The sequence below is a fragment of the Rousettus aegyptiacus genome, unplaced genomic scaffold (genome assembly GCF_014176215.1).
Source record: "Rousettus aegyptiacus isolate mRouAeg1 unplaced genomic scaffold, mRouAeg1.p scaffold_m13_p_17, whole genome shotgun sequence".
In the NCBI taxonomy this organism is placed as follows: Eukaryota; Metazoa; Chordata; class Mammalia; order Chiroptera; family Pteropodidae; genus Rousettus; species Rousettus aegyptiacus.
The window spans coordinates 41,900,373-41,926,072 of NW_023416292.1; the positions used below are offsets into that span (position 1 = coordinate 41,900,373).

Sequence of the window (25,700 nt, forward strand, 5' to 3'; positions counted from 1 at the left end):
AAAGTAACTAATACAATACAATGAATGTGTGGTACATTTACTGGTGATTAACACATTAGTAATACTTTTGAGATTACATTTTTAAAGGGGTCTTCTCCCTTCTACAGAATGTGTGTTTATGGTGGCAGTTTTAATGCTGTTTCTTGCTGTGCAGTTCAATAGAGTATGTTTTTAGGTGGTTGGTTGAGGGTTTTTTTCCTTATGTATGTCAATGGAGATAAGTGTTTTAATTACTTTTTTAATGTCTGTGCTTTTGTATTTTTCTCTTCTCTTCCCTTTTATTTCCTGCTGTTGAGATTACTGCCTCATCTCCACAGCAGGTGGCTGTTGCAAATTTGTTTTCTTTGTAAGCCTGGTAGATTTATTTTGTAATATAACTGTTCCTTTTTAGTATTTTATTATTAATGATTTCTTTACTTTGGAATATAGTATACTTACATAGTGCTAAATAGTAATTTCCTAACACCATCCAAGAATTCCAGTCATTAAGGAAAAAACCTTTGCCTGAGGCGTGTTGTTTCTTTGCTTCACAATGTGGAGATTAAAATTTAAAGAAATTGTTTTATAGCAAAAACCAAATGAAAATGAAAAACAGGAAAGAAGAGAGGGAAATGAAGAAAAAAAGAAAAGGCCAAGAGGTAAAGCATAGTTTATTTTAATAAATAATACCAAAAATCAAATAGATAGGTAGATTTTGTGACAGTAATAGGAAATTACATTATTATATCTTTTCTAGAAGAGAGATTTTAACAAGATCTTATGTTGATCTTAAAATTAAATTTTAATTATTAAAATAACCTACTAATTATTAGAAAATTGGAATATTACAAAAAGTATAAAAATCTTTACCTTTTTGTTTTGTTTTGTTTTGGTTGTTTCATATGTCCCTTTATGTAGAAAGAACAATAGACAAACTTGATCTTGAGTATAGAAATTATTTGTCGGGAAAGTAAAATGCACTCAAAGTTATTTTGTCCACCTTGGATTTCTTGGACATTATTTTACTAAAATAAAATCCATGTAGTTTTCCAAATGTACAAAGGAAATAAAAATACATAATGAATCATTTTTTTAATTTTGTTATATGAAATTGCTGAATATTTTATTACAGATACAATTATTTCATATGTACTGCGCTTGCTAATAGACTGCTTTCTTAATATGTTTACATTGTTTCTCATCTGTATCATGTTCTAAATTGAGGCCTGGTATAAAGTCCTAACATGAAGTTATATGAACCCACCTAATCATTGGTATAAGAAAGCTTGTGCATATTTTATACATGAGGTCATAAAAGTGAACTGAAATATATTTTTAATTTAACTTTATAGGAATTATTGTTTTTGGTTATTCTCTTCACCAATGCTTTTTAAATTTTAGTTTTATAAATTAAATACAAAAAGAGGACCATAGTTCAGCATCTATCAGATTTTCAAAATTGTACAAGTGTTCAGTACTTTTCTCGGTTTTGGACATTATTATTATGTGTTTCTGTACAGAAAAATACATTTTTCAATGGGAAAAATTATGATTTGAGATGGTGATTCCATTCATAATTTTTTTTTTTTAGAAAATCTTCACCTTGTTATCCTCTAACCAATTGTGTGATACACACCATTAATACATGTGGTCACATTGAGAGAGACTAGACAGCAGTTATATGAAACAGATGTTTAATGAGGATTTGAAAAATCAATGAAATGAATACTGTTGTGATGCATGGTGATCTGATTTCATGTGTGTTACACCGAGTCACTATTCTTTCTGAATTCAGTACGAACACTCAGAACTAAACATATTTACAGTGGGGCATCTGGGAAAAGATGGGGAATTTTACGGAGAAAAAAATCATAATAGGCCATCATTGATCTGTTCCTTTCTAATCAATATATAGATCCTAGAGTGATAACCCATATGGCACTGACGTCTTTTGTAAAGGAAACATAAATCCTTTGAGTCATACAGTGATATTTAAGTGACAAATGAAAAACTTTGTAATCCATGGTGGAACCGTGGAATGTTTAAACCCTTGAAAGAAGTATTTTACCTCTATATTGTAATCTCAACTGTTTGGGCTTGATGTAGGAACAGTTTACCTATTCTAATAGGTATTAAACAAATATATTAATGGATACATATATTTATTATTTTATACTTACATTTATACATTTTATATACACCTATTTAAATGACTTTTTATCATTAATTGTGATCTTTTGTTTTTATTTACTATTAATCTTTTTGTCATGTGAATCTTTATTTTCCATAGTTTTTGTATTTTATCCAAGAGAGTAAAAATGACTCACATTTGAATGTTGTCTTAGATTTATCAGATTGTTTATACGTACATTTTATTTCTAATTTTCAGTGCAACTCCATACATTAGACAGGGCTATCTTCATTCCAAAATCAAGAAATTTGAGAACCACAGTAGTAAGTAATTTTACACCAGGACACCTAGGTGGGGGTGGGGGGGGTGGGAAATAAGACTAGAACTCAGTTATCCAGACAGCTAGGCCAGTGTTACTCTCTCTACTCCAATTTAAAGGGCACATTAAACATTTGAGGGTCTTAAGCTTGTTGCTTTCCTGGTCTTGAAGGGCATGTGATTTGAGGCCATTGTACTATATAGAACAAAGAGTGAGCTTAGACATTTAAGATAGAATTGCTAAGTATTGTGGACTCTGATACCAATCTGTCCAACACTGACCACTTAAATGTGTAATAATATTAATTGTGTATATCATGAAGTAGATGGACACTTAATTTATGTCTCTCCAGATATGTCATTTCATTGAATTCAAACAAAGGGCTTTTAAGGAAAGAAGGCAAACAAAAGGAAATATTTATTTCACACTTATGCAGAGAGTTTTACATACATTGTTTTCATTTTATTCTCTGAACAATACTATGATGAGACCGCTGCTCAGAAAGAATAATTTACTTGCCCAAGGTCATAGTGCCTAGTAAGTGATAGAACTGGAATTTTAATGCAGAAAATCTGACTTCAGAGATTTTATTCTTATTCAATAGACTTTGTTTACAAATAGTTGTAGAAATAAGTCATTTTGAATGAAGATATTATGAAAAGATTTAATAAACAAAAATTAAGAAAAACATTTATTTACAAAGATGTGAGTGGGTAGCTGAGGTAGATTGCTTGGTGTCCCTTCATGAGAGTTTGTTAATGAATCTACCTCCCATATGTACTCGTTAACGTTCTTCCTTGTGCAGAACCAGCCTCCAAACTAGGCTTAGAAAATGAGGACTAAGAAACACAACACGCTTTCCTCTTTGAGAAGAAAGTAAGATCCAAGCTACAAAAGCTCTTAGAAAAATTAAAACCTTACATTCACCATCACCTACATTTTGCTGTGCTCAGCCAGTAAACTTGAAGACTAGTGACATCAGTGAGATTGTAAAGATTTCTACTAAAATCTTCTTATGAAAAAAGCACTTGTGTGAAATAACAAGAATTGATGTTCCTGCGGAGAGAGTTCAGTACACCAGAGCATTGTCCCCTTCCATACATCAGTCTTTTGCCAGGGACTCGAGACAGTCTCAGTGTTGTGCGCTGTCCTCTCCACTTCGGTGGGATTTGTGAGGCTGTCTCCAGTGACAGGTCTATCTGATCACTGTCTTTCCCATGATAGTTTAGCTGTTATTCAAGTGGATGCCTTCAAGAATGAGCAGTATTACTCAAATCCTTGCTCAACTCAATTAATATGGAATAAGTGACCCAGTAAAGTAATGCAGGCAGACATTATGAAGTCTGAGAAATTCTTAAACGCGTCCTACCATAGCTACGAAGACTCAGCCTTAAAAGCTTATTCCTGCTCTCTTACTTACTAGACAATAATGTAAAACAGAATAGTTAATATCTTGTTAATTGGAGTATGCACAACTTAATATGAACACAAAGAATTTACTGTATACACTGCTGTTATTTATTCGGTAGTTATTCCAGAGGGAGTTGCTTTGAAAACTAAGCAGAGATACATATTCTAAAGACTATCGAATATTGAAAAATAATGAGCAGATAACCAAGGGGAGTGCACTTAAGAAGGAAAACATTTCAGAAATGAATTTTACTAGAGAAAATAATCACAAAAAAGATTCGGCTTACAGAAGCAGCCAGTATTTTTGCTGGCCACAGCAAAAATAAATACATATGATTAATTTGGATATCACTTGTTATGTAGCATCACATTATAACAGGGCTTAATTATAACCTAATACATAAAAAAGGCAGCAATTTTGAAATTAAAGCATACAGTCTATATCTATACTATCCAAATTAGAAACTGAAACTGCCACACACTTGTTCTGTGATCTCCAGCAGTTTCTTAATCTCTATATGCCTCAATTTCCTCATATCTAAAATGCCAGTGATAATATGAGTTGTCTTATAGAATCGTTTTGAAAATTAAATTAATTAATATATAAAAATCACCTATATGCCAGGCATTTAGAACAGTGCCTAAAAGTAATCGATAAATGTTAAATTAGATTTTATGTAATTTAAGCAAACTTTATTTCTTTTCCTTTTGGATAACTTGAAAATGATAATTTTTCAGTAATTCTTAAGGAGATATTCCTTTGTATAAAAACATGTTAAAACACCAAAAATGTCAGTAACTATTCCAGGGGAACAAAAAGCTATCCAGATTTTTTGAAAAATAAAAAACACTGTACATATACGAGCTGCTTTGTTTGTCAAATCTTTGTCAACTCCTCTTTATTCATAAACCTCCCTCTTCTCACCGAAAGGTGAATTAAAAAGTCATTTTAGTGTCAGTTTGAAATCATCCTGGTACAGACATGTACCATATTTATTAATGTGCCACCTACTCTCAGAGAAATCTTTCTTTGATACATGGGTATTTGCAAGTTTCATTATATATCATATTTCACATACAGTTGCTTTACTTTTTTTTGCAGCACTTTGTTTAAATTTGCTAAGATTTAATACTTTGCTTTGATTTAAGCTTTATCCTTTCCTTGACATAGGATATGAAATTTGAAAAAATTGATAAACTACAGAATAAATAAACCTATTTGAATAGCTTATGTTTATTAAGTGGATGGATAGATAAATAGATGCTAGATATAGATGATAGATAAATAGATAGATAGATAGATAGATAGATAGATAGATAGATAGATAGATAGACAGATTAGATGGATAGATAGATGATAGATAGATACATAGATACATAGATACATAGATACATAGATACATAGATAGATAGATAGATAGATAGATCTTTTAATGGTTTGTTTCTCTAGAGAAACTTAAAATAGTTTCTTAATCTTTTGATATATATATATCATAGAATTGGCTTAGGCAGTTGTGAGAGCTGGCAAATTTGAAATCTGCCAGGCCAGCAGACAAAGAGAATTTCTTCTTTCTCAGGGAAATCTCAGTTTCATTTCTAAGGCCTTCGGCCTAATTGGATGAGGCCTACCCAGATGTCAAGGTAATCTCCTTTACTTAAAATAAACTGGTTGTAGTTAACTACAGCTATAAAATGCCCTCACAGCAATACCTAGATTAGTGTTTGATCAGATAATTTTTTGACCCTATAGCCTAGCCAAGTATGCATAAAACTAACCATCATAGAACTTACACAGATCACAGACCAGGTCAATGGGAGAGGAAGACTCACACTGAAGTCTGTCTGATGATAGCGACCCTGCTCGCAATCGCCCCTCAGCCTTCATGGTTAGCAGAAAATAGGGCACTTCTGCCACTGGGCCAGACTACCAAAGAGTCTGTGAGGACAGCTTCAGATGCACTGCTCACTTGTCATGAAGTGAGGGGAGAAGAGCTCCATTGACTTTGAATATTTAAAACTGTTCATGACCTGGCATGTGGGCTGCAAGGCTAACCCAGGCATAATGATTCTATCTAGTTACTGGCTCATTTTTCCTCTCCTCAAGCCAATATCCATAGGCCAGAACAGCTAATCAGTGCCCTCTCGAATATTTACAGAGAGAATTTGACCTAGTAAACGTTAAATTCATTTTAGTGATAAATGCAGAATGGGGCGAAGCAAAGGAAGCTCAGTTGTCCTTGTCAGTGTCTTGATCAAGTGAAAAAAAGAAGTTTAAATTTTACCAAAGCTTTTTTTTTTCTTGTGAAATAATCCTTGCAAGAGAGGAAAAGTCTGGTGGTGTGTTCAGTGAAAATGCCTTACATTTCTTCAGATAAGTTATTTTAACAGTGGATCTACAAAAAAATTGTCGCAGATGTACATAGCTCCCTCTCTGCTTTAACCACAGCAAGAAGTGGAAAAGCTCAGAGTAGGATTTAGTAAAGGAATAATTTCAGACTTTATTGCCAGTGACTGTGGAACTCTTATCCACCACTTACCTTCTCTGTGTCTTGTTTTTGATTGCCTTAAAGGCTTTCGTTTATCATATCACCTTGAAATGGCATAGCACTTTATGTTGTTTTTCTTGTCGTTTGTGGTTTTTAACAGGAAAATGAAGAGCTATAGTGTATATATATATGCTATCTCTATTGTATAGTAAGATGAGAGGGGAAATAATTCCTTATTTAAATCTTAGTATGTAGCATATGTATATGTTGGTTTGACTAATCAAGTGCAACTTAAACTTTAGTTATTTTTTAAATAGCTTTCAAGAAAAAATGTTTTGTCATTAGAGTCCTCAAGTACCTTTTTATGTAATGGTGACCAACCACCCTCTTCTGGAGGCTTTCTAAAAAAAAAAATTACATAAATAAGTACACATTTATGTAATAGTTTCCTTGTTACAAATACACCTAAGGAAATCTTTCCATGTCAGAAAATGAAGAAATAGTCTTATCCCCATTTCATTTATACAGAAGCCAAGGCAAAGACAAGTCAAATGACTTGCCTAATCTTGGATAATTAAAATAATTTTAAAAATAAATGGTTTTAAACAATCTATAAGCTAAGATCAAACATTCTAGGGGAAGGGATTGACAGGGTGCTGGACCAGGAAGAAAATATTTGATTTAATTTGAAGGGATGGCAATGGTTTATGGCTGGTTACACACTCAATCCACGAACATCTTCAGGTTTCAGATCAGACACAGTACCTACCTTTTCTCTCAAGATAAGTCATCCTTGGGACACATGCTTATTACTCTATGTGTCCATTGGCAACAACCCATAACCCTTCATTTAAATATAAAATAAACTCCCACCTCTCTAGAATGACCCATTCCAGTCCTTACGGAATTGAGATGAATTAATTCTCCACTTTCCTGTGGTGTGGTGATTGCTATCAGATTTGCTTTGTTTATACTTTGAAAAAAAATTTAGTCTGCTATTCATTTTGTTTTCAAAATTTCAGTAATTATGGAGTTGATACGTACATGTTGTAGAATATTTGGAAAAAAAGGAAATAATAATAATAATAATAATACAAAGACATATCACCTCACAACCAGAAGCAATTACCTTTCAGATTATATAACTTATAGATTCTTTTTTACAAAACTTGACTCATACTTTATACAATTTTATATTCTGCCAGTTCATTTAGCACTATATTTTGATTTTGTTCTGTTGTTTTTTCTTTTTTAAAGTAAAACTGATGTATTCATTCTTTGGCATTTTGGTATTCTTCCATACTTTTTCTGTCTCTATTAAAAAAATTTTTTTTTATTAACCATTTTTGCACGTCAAACCTTTATAATGTTTCTTTAGGATAGAGTCAAACCGTTTTCTAGAAACTGAGGACTGGCATGTGTGTTTTCCGAAGGAGTATAACAAACCCCATCTCTACCCTTGCCAAGTAGTCGATTTTTCTTAAATTCTCTATCGATTAGTAGAGGGTAAATCATAGCTGATTGCACTTCTTAAATTACTAATGTAGTTAAGATTTTTGTTGCTTGTAAGCTATTTATATTTTTTAATACCAATTTTTGTTATGCTTCGTTTACGCTTCTGTTGAAAAGCTAATCTTCCTTATTGAAATTGAGAAAATTTTTGATATTGTAAAGACATTTTGTTTCTTAAAATATTTTGGTGAATCATTTTTCTTTTAATTTATTTATAATATTTTTGAAATGTAGAAGTAGCTGAATTTTTGTGCTAAAATACATTTTTTCCATTGAATATTTTTTAGGATGATCTTCCATATTCAGGAACTAGATAAATACATGCATACATATACATATATATATTTTTATAATGAAATTTTTATATTTAGCATCTTAATACATCAGAAACTTATGTTTATATATGACATAAGGAAAGAATGTAACATGATTTTCCCCCTTATGTGTGTGTCTATGTTTCCATATACATATATGTGTACATGCAAATGTGATTTATCATGCGTGCTTAGTTAGATAGATATTAAAGGTATACTCTGAGGTCTGTACATTAGATTATGTACATTATTTCACGTTGATGTTCTTACAGATTTTTTTTCCCTCTAAGTACCACATTATTTTAATGATTGCAGCTTTCTACTTTTTTTTTTTTTAATATCCAGTAGGAAACGTTCCTTCCCCTGCTAACAATATTTTATAAATTTTTATTACTTAGGTTTGCCAGAACCCAATAAAGATGACATCTTCCAAGGCCTGACACAGGAGCAGGGATTTTATACATCCAAAGACTTTTTGCCACTTGTAGCCAAAGGCAGTAAAGCAGGTATAACATGCTGTTTTATTCTTAATGTTTCTTATGTTGTTGTATATATTACACATTTATATTAAATCCAGGCTTAGCAAGATGCTGTTCAGATTTGAAATTGATCCCTTTGCAACACTAATATAAAGAAGAAGAAAAAGCCTTATGCAACAGTTTGCTAGAACAGCCTATTTGTTTATTCTTCTAATCAAACATCATCCTAAGGATTTTTCACTGTATTGTATACAGGTCTAAACTGTGTCATGAAAATTGCTTCAGAGTAAGAGATTGTAAACAAACATCAGAAGATGTGCTTAAGAGAAATGGCTAGAACTTCAGTCTGAGAACTGTTTTATTTAAAATTTGTTTTTTTTTTTATCTTAAAAGTAGACAAATGATCACATAGCTTATGTGATTTGTGTCCATGCAGACAGAAAGATTTAGTCTCTCCTGGAACAGCAAATTTATCAAATTAAAGTAAAACAATTTGGTAGATGCCCAGGTACGTAGTCTCTGTGTAATATCACTTCATAAACCCCAGAACAGCAGCCTGAAGCCAAACCTGTGCTGTGTTTTGCCTGGACTAGAGTCATCGTCTTCATGCATAGAGAAGCTGTAATATATTCTTCAAAACCAGATCATCTAAGTCCTTTAAACATTTGTCTCCTAAAATTCTATTCTGACATTTAATTACACATGAAACAGATAAGAACTTACATCTTTCTCCCAAAATTAAAAAAAAAAAAATAGTAACTTTCTGTATTAGATCGTTTCGAAGCAGTTTACAGCTAGAGATGTGGACCACCCACCTCCACCTTCCTTCTTCCAGGAGAACGGGATGTTTCTGCCTGCAGCCCTTTCTAAGGAAGGTCAGAGTACACACAACATAGATTTGAGAATTACAGATGGCCAATTATGTAATCCCAAATGCAGACTCTTCCAAGCAAAATGATTACACTTATGGAAATTATAGGTCTATGCTATCCATGGTGCCATTTCAAAATTATAGTAATTTATCTTATCAACAGTCTTATTTAATCTGATAATACACTGCCACTTAACACTGAGAGAACACCTGCATTTTACTTTTTTTACACGAATTTTCATATGGACATCAAATCTTCATATAGGTGCTCTTAAGAAAGGGATACTTAGGAAGTTATGTTTTCATTATCAGTTTTACAAAAAAAAAAAAGAAAAGAAAAGTGGTAAAGGGAGACAGTTTTATTTTACTATTTAAAGAAATAGTTCTCATAAATTCTCCAGTTACATAAAGAACACATTCAGAACATTGAATTTCTAAGTTCACTAAATGTAACATATAGCAGGGCTCTATGTTAGAATCTTATTAGATATTAGGTAATATTGAAGTAGCATTTTCATGAAATGCTGTGAATGATTAACCCAGATCATAAGGACTTTTTTCTTTTTCTAACAAACAGAAATTTCATGATGCCAAGTTAAAAATACACATCACCACTTTACCAAAGAGAGTTTTAATTGATTGATTCCAATTTGTTATGACCTAAATACTTCAAAATGTGTTGCAATTATCCTTCTAAAAGGAAAAAAAAGAAGTTACGGTACTGACTATGAAATTATATATATATGAGCATATTTTTTAAATGGGAATAAAACTGTCTTTCAATGAAGCAGAATAATTTGATAGTGACACTCCATCCTCGAAAACTGCAAGATGCAATTTTACACTGCTTTGAGTACAAGTATCTTTTGAGCTGTCATGCAGAAATGGTTTCTCTACTTGAAAATGCGGTTTTCCTTTCATCATTCAGGAATGTGCGCCTGTCACTCTCCATTGCCATCGATACGGGGTGCCGTGATTGTTCTCGGAGCTGGAGACACTGCTTTCGACTGTGCAACATCCGCTTTGCGTTGTGGAGCCCGCCGCGTGTTCATCGTCTTCAGAAAAGGCTTTGTTAATATAAGAGCTGTCCCCGAGGAGGTAAAATAGAACCATCAGAGAATATGGGGTTGTAACGCAACAGATTTCAAAAGATGAGACTATTAATGTGCAGTCTCCTAGTTTAAATTATTAGAATATTCTTGAAATTGTGAAATGCAAATTTAAAAATTTGCTAACCATAGTTGTTTTTTTTTCCTGCTTCAGACATTCACAGTAAAAGACAATTATTTTATAATACTGAATTGGATACAAAGAGAAATATATCTTTGTCAAGTGTTCCTTTTTCTCAGTGTTGATATCTTTGAAATACACTGTGTTTAACTAGCCACAGTGGAATGTGCTATCTTCCATGTCCTAAACAATAGATACTCTTTACAAAATGTATAGATATTAGGAGAATGTAGTAATCAGAGACATTCAAAATGTCCAAATTTGTAAGATGTGTTCAAAGATATATATGTTGGTCATACTTACGTCAATTCATTCTGCTGTGAAGCCATTAGAACAGAGATTGCTATTTATTTTATAAGAGGTGTAATGTATGCATAATTTAGAATTAATAATTAGTCAACTTACTAAAAATGACAGATATAAAATAATTTTATTCTTACGGGTGCCTGGTGACTAATCTTGGGCAAGGCATCAACTGGGTACATGTACCACGAACTCCTCAAATTTCCATGTTATTAGGGAAAGATAATGCCTTACAAAAAATATTAGTTCTGAGAACAAGAACCAAATGTATTTATAGAAAGATAGATTACTCACTTAATCCAAATCAGTATTATGAATTTGATTTGCCTTAGAATGCCTGAACATATTTGGAGTATCTATACTAGAAAAGAATTTTAAGTGTAGTCAACAGGTAATTTGTCACATATAGATTAACCACATTAGAGATTAATCTCACTAAAATATCAGAAGCCCCGCTGGTTCATGGCTGAGCTTCAAATGTCAACTTTGTTATCTGAGCTTTTCTCCATGCAGTCTACCTTTTCAGACTTGTTTTTCAAAATTCAGGTGGAGATGGTCTCATAATCATATGAGCTTTCTCTGGGGTTTTAGACATCAATCAGTGCAATCTCATTATAGTACAAATAACAGAAAAACAGCCATACTGGAGTCAAGTGACTTGCTTCAGATGAAAGAAAACGGGAGCTAATTTTATTCATCTTTGTATCCCATGCATAAGACCTCGGCAAATAATAAGCACTTGAGAAATATTTTGAACTAAATATTTTAAATCTTGTTCTGATTCTAGTGTCAGAGAAGTTTTCGTTACATAAACCTCACCATGTGTGTTGGGAGGGAAGATGGCTCTGAACAGCAGTGTCGGCTCACTTTACACTATACATGAGAGTCGCCTCCCACTGGGAAGGGCAGCCAGAAACCAGTGGTGGCTATACACACCACACTCTCACAGTCACACACACGCACACTCACACACACACCACACACTCATACCACAACGCACCATGCACACCATACACACACATGCACCACACACTCACACACATACACCACACTCACGCACCACACACACACACACACACATACACACATGCACCATACACTCACACACAAATGAGACCAGATAATTGCTTGAGAGGGTACAGATTAAAGTTTATGTATATTCTTTGAACATCTACTATGTACCAGACATTGTTCTAGGCAATTTGAATACAGAAGTGAACAAATCAGGTAGAAATTCTTGACCTTGTGGAGTTTGTGCCTAGTGAGGGAAGACACTCAATAACCAAACAAATAATTGTCACATAAATAACATACTGAAAGGTGGTTAGTACTATGGAGAAAAGTTAATTAATATATAAGTATACTAAAGGTATATATGAGGGAGAGTATGATGGAAGATGAGGCAGGATTTGCCATTTTAAACGGAGTGGCCCAGGAAGCCCTCTCTAATGAGATGACTTTTGGGTCAGAAATGAAGACATTGAGGGAATGTAGACATCTGAGAGAAAAAATGTTTCAGATCAAGGCAGATGAGATGCATTCGCCCTTGATTCAAGAAGGCTCTGGGACTTCTGGAAACAGGAAAAAAAAAAGTCATTGTGGCTAGACAGCAGCATGTGGCAGGCTGGGTAAGGTCTTATAGGCATTCATAAAGCCCGTAGTTTTTACTGAGTGAAAACTGAAACTATTATACTGTTTAGAGCAGAGAAGCACCAAGGTCTGAGTTAAATTTTAAGGGAGATTGTGTCAGAAGCAAGGAAGCTAGTCAGGGCTTAGTGGAAAGAGTAGCCTATTCAGTAATGCAATTGGGTTATAGGAAGGAAAGGAGCCAACCCCCGGCGTAGTTCAGTCAGAAGGCCAGAGCTCAGGGGGCTGAGCCCTGGTCACTGAAGCAATGAGAGGAAGCAATGAGTCATCGAGATCCCAGGTCACGTGGTTGCCAAATAGCTTAGTAAAACTGTAGTGGGTCTGGGACTTAATTACAACTAGAAGAACAAATGTGTGGATGTTTCTTTATCATTAGCTTACAAGAAACCAAATCATTTATGTGGTCTTAAAACGACTTCACTGTGAGGTCCATGAGAGCAGGGACAATGGTCATCTCTCTTGGTCACTTTGTTTCTTCCCCTGCCTAGCACAGTGGGTGCTGCAGATGAAGTGTTCAATTAAATCATTATGGCATGAATGTTTTCTGGAGGGGTCAGCATCCAAGCCTTCCAGCGTTAAAAGGGCTAATACTCTCCCAACTTAGATCACTGTTACAGCAGTGGGCCTTTGAAGGTTCATTTGGTAATTTTAGGCAAAATTCCTCAGCATGAGAGAAAGACTAATAAATAATGAATTATGAGAATGTGCATAGATTCCAGAGTTGGGTCACTGGCTGGAGACTTAACAGCGTGCGTTCCACATTTATCCCTCATGACCATTTTGTGTATGTTGGAAAAGGGGCCCATAAAGTGGCAGTGGTAACACTTATGAAACTGAAAAGTCAAGATGAGGTCCAGCAGTGTGTTTCTAACTCAAGATAGGGTTTTTGAGAAAATATGTTCTAGGACAAACTTTTAACCAATATGAAGAATTTAGTATCATACCTAATTTTTTTGTGTTTCTCCTATTCCTCTTATGCTTTCAAGCCCTAATATACACAAACTACAACCACACTTGGTTTCTTTAAAGTTGACAAAGTTTGAGAAACAGGAGAATTTAGTTTTCCTCAAATATGTGTGTCATTTAATGGGCTTGGGCTCTTAGATGCAATTTGGGAATAACATGATTTGTCTGTTGGTAAAAGGCCTAACCATGAGGTACGTGAGTATGTTCACATCCAAGGCTGCAGTCTAATTCTCAGATGCTTTTTTGAGAGAGGAAAATGCAGAACATATATAGTTCTCTCATCCTTTAGAGACAACTCTGGATTTTTCCAAAGGCCGCTTACATTTAACATGGAATTATTTGAGACCAGGTGCACTGCATGGTCGGTAATGAAGTACAATGTGATTGAGTCCAAATAGGTTTTAATCTACAAAGCTAGGAGGCCCCACCCAGCAGATTCTGCAGTGACAACCGTATCTGTTTCTCTAATGCAATGTTTTTGTCAAAATCACCTGGAGGGCTTATGAAGCAACTTGCTGGGCCCTTGTTCCAGAGTTTCTGATTCTGGGTCTGGGTGGGCCTGAGAATTTGCTTTTTTAACAAAGTCCCTGGTGATGCTGAGGCTGCCGTTCTCCTGCTCTAAGGTGTCGATATAGTTTTCATCTGTCTGATGAGAGCCATCAGCAGTGGTCTGTTTGGGGGCATTCTCCATCTTAGTTAAGAAAGTATTCATGCTACAGGATATAGGTTTGATGAAATGAAGGTACGAAGGCATCATCAGCATATTGATGTAATTCTGATTCCAAATGTCTTTCAGTCTCCCTAGGCTCCCCTGTGGCCTCACACACATGCTAAATAGGATGCTACTGACAAACTCACGCCTCTCAGCCATGGGTCCTTAGGGAAAGCAGCCAATCACTCAGCACTACCCGCTAAGAAGATGAGGGAAAATCTGTTAATAATTCCCTCCAGTACTTTCTGCAAGCTTAAATAGGTGAGATTAAATTTCACAGGATAACAGAATCCCCCAAAATGCTGGTATTTAGAGCTGTTGACAGATCCGATAGAACTGCAAGACCGCTTTAGGCAGTCGGGAATCCCCAAAAGGAGGCGTGAAGGTCGGACTCAAGTCCCGCCTGAGTGGATAAATGTAAAGGATAAGGTCGGGGAAGAACTCTGTAGTTCTTATTAATGGTTACTGAGAATATGGTACAAAATTGTTTTAATCCCACAATCCCACACACAAAGACAGTTTCAAGAATGTATCGTTCACATATTCAGCTTCCCTAATAACAGCAAAACATGATATGCCTTTCAATCTGCCGTATTTTAAATGGGCTCTCCATACTTCCGCCTCGTGCCCTTGGCCTCCCCCTATTTAATCATCCAAATGGCACCGTCTAATTTTGATATGTCTGTTTCCAGAAATTTGAGCGTTCAGAGGTCAACTGCTCTGATAATTAATGCTACTTTATTATTTTTAATAACAAAGATAACAGTACCAGATTGCCCTGGTCTGTCATTCAAAATATTCTTCATTACTACTGCAATTCTGAAGTAATACATCTTTATGTGCAAGAATGTGCCCTTTAGTTGAATCTTTCTGATACTGCACAGCACACCTCATAGAGATCATGCATGTGGCGTGATCTGTTGAGCTCCCCCTCACATTTTCAACATCAGATGCTCATGTGAAAGTTTTTCTTAACTACATCTTTCTGGCTGAACATGCATTTTCCTACCAGTAGTTGATGCTTTTTCTTTTTATTTAATTATAAGAAATACGAACCTGGGACTATTTTTAGAAAATAATCTCTATAAGCTGGCGAATTTAATTTTGCTTAGCCGGGGTAGTGCCGATGGCAGTTCTCCAGCATTTGGCACCTGTGTACCATTTGCGCTGGTGCTTCAGGGAAGTAGACAGAGACCTGTTAGTATGATCAGCAATTCAGAGATGCCTGCACGCGCGCACGCGCACACACACACACACACATACACACACATACATGCCTCCAAGCACATAAGTTAATTAATGGTAGTTAGTAGCTCACTGGTACTAAGAGTTGAGGTACACCTTCAGTACTTCATGATGACATAAGAATGACATTCTAAGGATCTGCACGTGTTTATGTTTTGAAAAGTATAAAACTTTAGTGTAGTATGAGCAGACAGATTGGCACAAGTGAAAAGGAATGAACTAAAAGTTACGACTACTTGGTTCTAGGTGATATACTCTAGTCTGAGTCTGCCCAAAGTTTTTTCTACTCCTCGAATTCTCTGTTTTGAACGCCGAGAGGGAGGTATGTGAATGACATGGAAGCTGGACAGGAAGGCTCTATCTCTTCATCTGACGATGGCAGCTCTGTAGCGAACACTGGCAATATCTATAAATATTGCACTTGAATTGAGTTGAAATTAACATATCCCCAGCCAGTCAGTGAGGTAAACTCTACTGTGTTCAGAACATGGATAAATAGGAAGCTGACGGATGAAGTTATCAGCATTCTACACTACATAATTCAGATGGTGAGTGGGGAAAAAAAAAAACTTACTAGGCCAGGGGCCAGCAAAAACCTATGCCTATCCCAGATTGTATCTTTTAAAAGATTAAATATTTTTTAAAATTCCCAAGTGATGGCTACATTATGATGACTAGGAACATCTGTAGAGCTGAAAACTACCTTTAAAAAGGTTCACCAATCATTTATATCTATAATACATATAATATTATGTATTATATAATATATTTATATAACAAGAATACATACACACACCTTTACATGTATGTGTACATTTATATATACATACATACACACGAATTCATCAACAATGAATATTTTAAATTGGTATTGAGTTGTTATCAAGCCTTATTAAATGATGTGCTATTATTACTTTATGTGAAACTTTCAGGTGAAAGTTAGAAGCCCTTCTTCCATTAACAATATTCACTTCAGTTTTTTAGCGTATTCTTTTCTTGTCTTATGAACTGATAATACATGTTGGTCATGCATACAATTCAGAGGATAAACATAAATGAAAACCACACAGGAATTAATGTAAAAACAAATAATTGTCATTCTTTTTAAAAGCGTTTTTTTCTCTCAAAAAGTTGCACTCATCCTTCAAGATCGGCTCCAAATGTTATTTTCTCCTTGAAAGCATCCTTTATTTCTTCCCAATGAACTTCCCCCTCCTGTGAAATCTTATTGTTCTTTATGCTTCCTATATGATAGCATTGATCACACAGGGTAGTTGTTACTTTTTACACTCATCCTACAGATTGAAATGCAAGTTCATTCAAGTGGATTGGCTCATTCACCTTGGTATCTAACTCAAAATATAGAACAGTGCTAATGCAGTGTAGCAGATCAGTGAGAAATGTTGAATAAATAAATATTTTAGGGGCACCAAAAACCTTGCAGGAAGAATTTAAATGAATATTAAATATTGAAAATATATAATTTCTATATATACACATACACCCCAAAATGACTTCCAATAGCTTTGTCATTTTATTTTGAATTTAAATGTTAAAAAGCATCATTTAATAACATTGCAAAATCAACCTAGCATTAAAATACTGAATAAAAGTTATTCCTGGTCTTTAGCCTCTTAAAAGATAACTGAGAATTAAGGAAAAGGGGAGAAGGGAGAGAAATATAACTAAGAAATTTTTAAAGAGTAAAAATTAATAAAAACTTGTAAGAATTAGAGAATATTGGCAGGTTGCATAAAAACACAGAGGATTATGATTTATACAGAATTTGTATTAAGAGGCATTTCAAGATCGAAGAAGCTATTGCAAAGGCACCAAAGTTATGCAGGAGATAATTTTGTGAGACATTCCGACAGCTACCAGAAGAGCTTGACTGTAGCAAAATCTAAGGAGTAGTAAGAGCTAGTTAGATTTAAGAAAACATTACCAATATAAATGAGTAGTATTTAAGAATACTCCCTACTTGTTAGAAAAGATGTATTTTATGATACCTGTGCAAAGGCATTTCAGGCCTCTAAGAAATCCCTTGCGTTGCATTTCTGGTTTTTGTAGCTCAGTAGTGACTCAATAAAATAGTTAAGGGGAAACTATATTTATCCAAAGTGTTGTACAACTCTCATATTTCTTTCTCTTCAAGATTCTTTGATTTTAAGAGCATAACATAAGAAGAAACCAAAAGCTCATAACACCATAACAGGTACTAAAAGAAGGAACCTCAATTTGTAGTTTCAGCAAACATTTTTGCCCAAGCAAAGAATAATTGCAGAATCTTCTTGTATATTTCAGAGAGCAGGAAGCAGAGCGAAGTTGTTCTGCATTCCACCACTGACTTGAGTGTGTGTAAATCAAAAAGCACAGGATATATTAAGAACTATTTAGTAAATTGAGGAAGATGAGATTGAGTAGATGGGCAGAAATTACTGTCTCTTTTTTTATCCCCCTTTATTTCCTCCATAACAGGAATAACCAGATGATTGGACTGTGAAATCAGATTCACGTGAATTAGAGATATAATCTGCATCACGCTTTTTAAATAATTTCAAGGATACAAATAAACATGAAGTGTCGGGTAAATAAGGTGTCGTACAGGACCACCAACACAGTTCTCCAAGTTCCCTTTTGCTGCATCAGGATGGGCTTTACTTCAGCTCAATGTCTGGTGTCTAAATAACATAAGGAGCTCACGCAAAAAGAAAATGTTTTAACTATGAAACATCTCCAGCTTATACTCCAATAATTACATAATTTATATGACTCTTTATAGAGAGCGATGCTCCATAAATCTATAGTTTCCATGTTTGTTGACCATAGTAATCCTAGACTAACAGGTGTATCTTACCAAAAGCATTTTGAAGATAAGGGCCCACTTGCAAATGCTGATATGCATGTTTACAAGTGGATTTAACCAGGTCACTGTCCTTTCTTTTTTCTTGAGATAAACTCCTTTACCCTCCTATGTTCTTTTCCTCACCAAAACAAGACCATCTATTCCATATCAGAACTTCCCGGTTTTTTTTTTTTACCAGTAACTAATTCTTATGCAGCCTTCAAGATTAGTTGATATAGTACCTTTTCCAGGCTGTCCTTTCTTGACCTACACTACTGCCGTATAAAATGCCCATATGTGTCCTTAGAATTTTTATGTTATCACACTGAATATAATTAGTGATTTGTCTGCCTCTAAGAGATTTTTAAAAGCAGGGATTCTTTAATTAACCATAGTACCTAGCACAATTTTTTTGTAAGTAAGAGATACTTAATAAATGTTTGGCAAATTTGTGAATGAATGGGACTCACGTTGTTATAAATGTTTGTGGTACATCAAATAATTTAACAATGATGAAATAAAATATAATATTTTCCAGGATTATCACTGACCAAAGCAGACTACCAAACATTTTTGTTTTGAAATACCATTTTTGTGGTCCTTGTGTTCATGTAGAATTGATAACTTGTTAAATGTGTAGATATTAGCGAATAACCTTTATGAAAAATATCGTTTCTCAAACTTTGGCATATTAGAATTTAATGTATGCTGGTTTTAAGTTCTGCTCATTATAGTTTATAACCTATGCTTACTTTGCCTATATGCAATCTAAAAATGAGTTGACATCATGCTTTTAATTATAGCAAATTAAGTTGTTTCATAATTTCCACAGTATGATGCCTGTAATATTAATCAGACCAAATCATCACATTACATAAAGTTAATCATTAAAATGATGATCGTTATTGCATGCTATAGCACTCTATTTTTATTTCACTCAGCATCAACCACAAATCTTCCATGAATATGGAGGTAAAAAATCAAAGCTAAGAGGAGTGTTTTTTTTTTTTCACTTTCCACATATGATGTGAAAAGGAAGTAACAATTCGATTTATTGAACCTCAAAAATGGAAGCTTATAGATGCGATCTCCTTTACTCCTTTGAGCTATTATTGATGGAGATAAGGCCAAGGGAGGTTTATTTGTTTGCTTAATATACCAGTAGTTCCTCATAAGAACAAGTGCCATCAAACGTGGAAATAAATATGTGTGCCATGAACACAAATGTGCATTTACCAAACTCACAAAGTTGCTGATTGTTAATGATCATTACTATTAAGTATTAAGAAGCACTGACATCAACATTTGTGAACTACTTAACACAGAGGGTTAATTCATTTGGACAATAAAATATTGAGGCCCACTGCATGAGATTAGACCACTGGTCAGTCTGGTCCATCTTTTTCTCATGGCAGTGTGACTGATGGCTGAAAAAGAACACCATTTGATTTTGGTTTAAACCTCACGACATAGAAGGCTCTGGTCAGTCAGCATGTCTTCTGCATGCCCAGTGTTACTTGCTTTGGGATGGGTGTTTAGTAGCCATTGACTTCAAAGATGTACTACTACTTGGCTGTCCTTTCATTGGCTTGAGGGTTCTTTGGGTTTTCATATTAGTCATTCGTCTTGGTAAACAAAATGTTTTTCAAGATCTGCTGTGTGTCACTCACTTTGATAGGCACCCATAGGACTTAAATGCACTTGATTCCCTTCCATGTCTCATATTAGCTGGAGTACATTCTGGTTTGCCAAGCATTTATCTGAATGTTCATTTGTTTCTGCTCATCATTTGTAAGTATTTGAATATCACTTCTGGATACTGGGGTTAGAAAGTTAAATAAGATATATCTTTTTTCTGTACTCAGAAAACTTTGTGAGGAGTTTACAGTCTAACAAATAAATTTTTTTAAATTCTGTTTTAACTCCCCACCTTCATATCTTGACCTAATGTGCCTCTACTACCCACTTATGAAGTAGTATTCCTTTATTCTAAACTTACTCTTTATCTGGACTCAGGGAGTCTCCATTATCTCATTTATAATATTGTGTTCACAGGTCCATCACTTGGTTCTTGTATTTCATTTTATAGTAGCCTCTAAAGTTACTTAGACTGAGAAGCTGGAATGTCCTCTTCCCACTGAGGGCACCCTTCATCCAGGCTATCCTTTGACCTTTAGTTTCCTTTGACTAAATCTTTTCCTATTCCAATTAGCCCAATTTTGAAATTCAACAACAAGAACCATTCAGTCTTATTCTTTGAAATATTCTACAATTGCTGTTTTTGGATACAATGAATATTGCATAGGAGTTTGTTTCATCCACTGCAGAATTGTAGCTAAGCTTTGTCATCCCTCAACATATCTTTGGTGCCTTTGAGCCTCAGTTTCTCTTCTGTAAAAAGGAAGTAACGGTTCTTCCTGCACAGAGTTGGTTGTGAGGCCAGCAAGTGGCAGAGTGCCTGAGTTTGGGTGATAAATCTACAAATCAGGATGATGTACAGTGTGTTATTGGCCTTTTGAGTTAGAAAAGTTGATTTAAAGCTAAATATTTAAAAAACAAACAAACAAAAAACAAAAAACAAAACCCTAATACATAGGGGTCATAAAATACCTTCTGTGTAAAGAATAAAATTAGTTCTATGTAAAGCACTTAAAAAATACCTACTATATAAGTATTATTATTTTAATCATCCTCTCATTAGACCGACTAATAAATATTAAAAGTAAATTCCTCTGTTATCTACAAATAATTGAAAGGATATTTTACTTGACATATGACTTATCTTACTTGTCTTCTGATTTTCCTAACATTTCCCTAATTCCTAAAGCGAATCATATCTCAGTTCTTTTCTCAATATTATATCAGTACTTCTCAAATAGATTACTATGTTCAAAGACATCTTCCTATAAAATTTTTCCTCTAAAAGTTTTATTCTCTCTTATGTAAAATGGAAAATATAGCTTCTTAATAGCAAAATAGTAAGAAGTGGTGTGACTTATGTCTGCTGCCTAATAGTCTACTCTTACATGTTTAGAGAGTAAAGAATATTTCTAAAATTTCAAAAGCAGAAATTTGTAATAATCTCTGTGTGTGGCGGGGCAGTGTTCACACTGTCTGACTTCTGTGCACTGTCAGACAGTTGGCACAAATACTAAATGTCTGAATACAAATTATCAATCCTGGTGCATATGGAAAGTTATTATATGAGTTGAGAATATCTTAAAATGCAGTTTCTTCATGTTCATGACTGTATATACTTTTTAGGCCCTCAGAAGTCAAAAACATGGTAAGAATGCTACAAATGCATGTTCACACATTACATCATTGATGATCTTCATTTTAAAAGTTTTGACTTGTTTGTAGGGTTTAATTTTTGTTTCTAAACTTAATGCTGAATTTGTCAAAATGCATAAAATTATTTACATATGATAATAGGTACTATCTGTTAATAGACAAAAGAAGAATGAGACAACAGATCCTAAGTGAATCTGAGACATGATCCCAGCATAGTCCAGAATTTTATTTCTGTCCTCCACAGAAGGGAATACCATTATAAATACGCATCATGAATTGATTTATTCAAACCGTAAACATTTGACATTGTTAATCAAGTTTGACATTATCATTAAAATTTGACATTTTTAGAATACAATAAACTGGAATACATTGATGAGTTAGAAGGTGCTACATTACACAAATGTGACAAAAGTGATGCAGAATACGTATCTGACATCCTGGAGTCATATTTATTTTATAATTTGAAATATTTAAGGAATAGTTTGCCTTCCAGTAGTCATACATTTTTATTTTGCAGAAAATAAAAGAGGAATCTATGGTTCATCCTTAGCCATTCCTTTTTTTTTTTAACCTTTGCTATTGGGTCACCTTCCCATTGGAATCATAATCTTTTTGCTGAGTGGTATTGAATAGTCTGAAGAATGGGTGAGGGGAAATTGTGAATTCAGAGTCTTTCAACTACAAATATGTATCTTCTGTATGTTAAGTTCTGCTTTAGGAGCTTTATATGTCCGAATTGCTTAAGTGTCACCACATACTAATTAATTAGGAATTATCATCCCCATTTTACATATGAGAAGACTGAAGGCCAGAGTTTTAGTGACTGTCCCAAATAAACAGGAAATGTAGATTTCAACCTGATCCAATTCCAGTTACTTCCAGTTTCTCTGTCTAAACAGAGAGCAGTTTTAGAGCCATTGACTGGTAAGCCATACTTACCAGTCACAATATCCCACATATCTATTCTATTTGATATTATTTAACTATTTATTTTATAATGAAAAGAGAAATACTGTGTAATAATAGTTATGCAATCCAGTTTGTAAGCCTTTAAAGCCAATATTAAAAAATATATCCTAAATAGAACATAGACTGAATACATGCTGATATATACTAATGACCAGTATTAATCAATTTTTTTTTATCATTGTCTCCTTAGGGAATCTTTAGGGCTTATTTTCCTAATTACTATCTCCCTCATCACTGTAATTTTAATACCACAGATATCTGTTTATATGCTGTGGCTTCTTTGGTAGGGGTTAGAGTATATCACAAAATATTACAATATCTAAGAATTTTTCCTTTTCCCAAAATCAATTTTCACTCCTTCATGGGCAATATTACTCCCCTTGAGAATACATAGTATGGAACAACCAAGTTCAGAGCCCGTCAGCTGTGGTCTAATTAAAACAGTGGTTCACAAAGTGTCATTTTTGGACCAGCAGCACAGCATCACCGAAAAATACATTAGAAATGCAAATCCTCAGACCTCACCCAATCCTATAGAATTAGAAACTTGGGGCAGGGTGGAGGGGACATGCAGTCTATTTTAACGAGCCCTCTAGGTGACCCTGATGCGTGGCAAAAAATGAAACCGCTAGTTACGAATAGTGCTGAGAGGTGGCACCATGGCATGATGACAACGTTGAGCAAATTATGTTTTGTCTCGGTTTTCCATCTGGATGTCACTCAGATAATTCCTGGTTTGAAGCCTGACACACAGCTTCCCAACCTCACCTGTCAGGATTCCTACCGAGAACATACCTGTCTTCCACAGGGGCGGTGGGAGGATGAGACTCAACACCCCTCAGCCTCTTTACTAGGATGGTTTTACATGTTTTGAAAGAACCTTTAGCATACTAATTAGGATTACATTCACAAAAGCCTGAGTTCCCAAAAACAGTAGGTAGGAGAATAAGCAAATATTAAGTAAATATTTACATTCTATGTTGATAAACATCCCATCATGGTCATGAAAACAAACAAGAACTGAAGAGATCCCTTTTACAGCAAAATGAGTTATTTAAGAGATGTGGGAGACAAGGAATCTTTCGAAAGGAGCATGTTATTTTTCTTTCTTAAAATTTTCACTTACATTTTTACAAAAGTAAGTTTAAATGTTATTTATTTCTTTGTTGCACAGAGTTTCGTTAGTCTTCTTTTCTCCTGCCTAATATTCTAATCATGTACTTACACAGACTGGTTCACCCACTTTATTGACTTTCTTCCAGTTTAGCAATCTGCAGCCTGGTAATCATCAGAAGTATTTATTTTCATGTGTGGTTTGATTAGAGAGAATCTTAACCTACAGAAATGAAAGCATGGGGAGACCTGGCTACTGTAGTCAGAAACCTCCCGCATCACAACCACAGGGCATACGACACCCAAAAGCTGAAAAATACCTGGTGGTGCCATGATCTATAAACTGCCACATGGCAGCTCCAGTCTGAGACGTCTCCTGCTCAGAGATTTATAAATTGTAAATGGCTTATAACAATCTCAGCTTTGGTGAAAGAAAAAAAATTCATGTTGATGTAAACATCATATGCTTTAGTATGTACAATCGAAAAATCAAATGTTCAATGGAGAAGAAACATTTTCAAGTTTTTTCTCTCCTCTGTTTTGTTTTAGATGGAGCTTGCTAAGGAAGAGAAGTGTGAATTTTTGCCTTTCCTGTCCCCACGGAAGGTTATAGTAAAAGGTGGAAGAATTGTTGCTATGCAATTTGTTCGGACAGAGCAAGATGAAACTGGGAAATGGAATGAAGATGAAGATCAGCTAGTCCATCTGAAAGCCGACGTGGTCATCAGTGCCTTTGGTTCAGTTCTGAGTGATCCTGAAGGTAGAGTGCTTGACGCTGAAATGTGTTATGCAATTGTCTGTTACTTTAGTGCCATAATAGTTTCCAGCTTTCAGGGAACTGTTTTTCACTTTAACATTTATTTTCTTCCTTTAGTATGGAATGCAAGCAATCTTGATTTAAAAGGCTTAGAAATATTATTTAATGCTTATGCGGGATTACTTTTAAAGTGTGGGAATGGAGAAGAATGTTAATCTTTCTTTTAAACGGATAATCAAAATATACATTATATTTTGTAATGTTGTTTTCCTTGTTTCTTCTATAAAAATGGCTTTTTCTTCAATTAGTCCTAGAGTAAGAAAATGTGACAGAGAATTAACAGCCAATCTTCGATGATTCAGAAAATTAGGATCTAATGAATAGACAAAAATAGGATTCGTATTTAGTACTAACCCCATGCCAAACCACCACTAGAAATATCAAAATTATCAACTTAGGAAGTTTGAACTCCTGTCATTTTATCTGGATGGCCTAAATTGACATGCTAAGAACAAAATGCTTTTTAAAAAGTGACGAGAAATGGAAATGTTTTATATAGCATTTAAACCGAGTAATAAGTCAGTTAGTTAATACTACTTTGTGTTATATTTTCCCCCCACACTGTTTTTGTGTGCCACTGAAGATGAAAGCTTAGGTGCCTTCATTTTGCAAATTGTTTACCTTAATATACACTGTTGGAAAGCCGATTAAGTCTTTTATTTAGCGAAAGGAAAATAAAAGACGTTTCTCTAGGTCATAGATTAAGAACAATAACCAAAAAATCTCAATCTGACAATTCCTGTCTGTGACTTTGTACTATAACCATGCTAAAATTCCAGTTTGTGTCTGCAACAAGGAGAGCTATATGCATGTAAATATGCATTTATATGCAACAGATAAGTAAAAACTTCAACCAGTCATCAGAATATTTTATCTGCAGGACATCAAACATCTCCATATCTGGGAACATCCAGATGTTTAATGTCATCAAGATAAATGTTTTCAAATAGCTAGATGATGGCCTGAATTTATCACTTTTCATCTAGATGTTTATGTGGTATATAGACACAGTCACAGTGTGGTTTGTTTATTCATTAGCTGAGTTTGGGGAAGGG

The 25,700-nt window shown here is 34.5% G+C and overlaps 1 protein-coding gene across 4 annotated transcripts in view; it reads left to right on the forward strand.

Moving 5' to 3' along the window:
* The window catches only part of DPYD (dihydropyrimidine dehydrogenase), a 691,841-nt gene that overhangs the window by 272,134 nt on the left and 394,007 nt on the right, over nucleotides 1-25,700 (forward strand). For 3 of the 4 annotated variants that reach the window (XM_036235253.1, XM_036235254.1, XM_036235255.1), the window contains 3 exons: nucleotides 8,550-8,657; nucleotides 10,430-10,599; nucleotides 24,378-24,588. In XM_036235253.1, the coding sequence (XP_036091146.1) occupies nucleotides 8,550-8,657; nucleotides 10,430-10,599; nucleotides 24,378-24,588 (489 nt within the window). Of the gene's footprint in view, nucleotides 1-8,549; nucleotides 8,658-10,429; nucleotides 10,600-24,377; nucleotides 24,589-25,700 lie in introns of those variants that run through there. The other variant, XR_004955308.1, reaches the window with a different exon arrangement.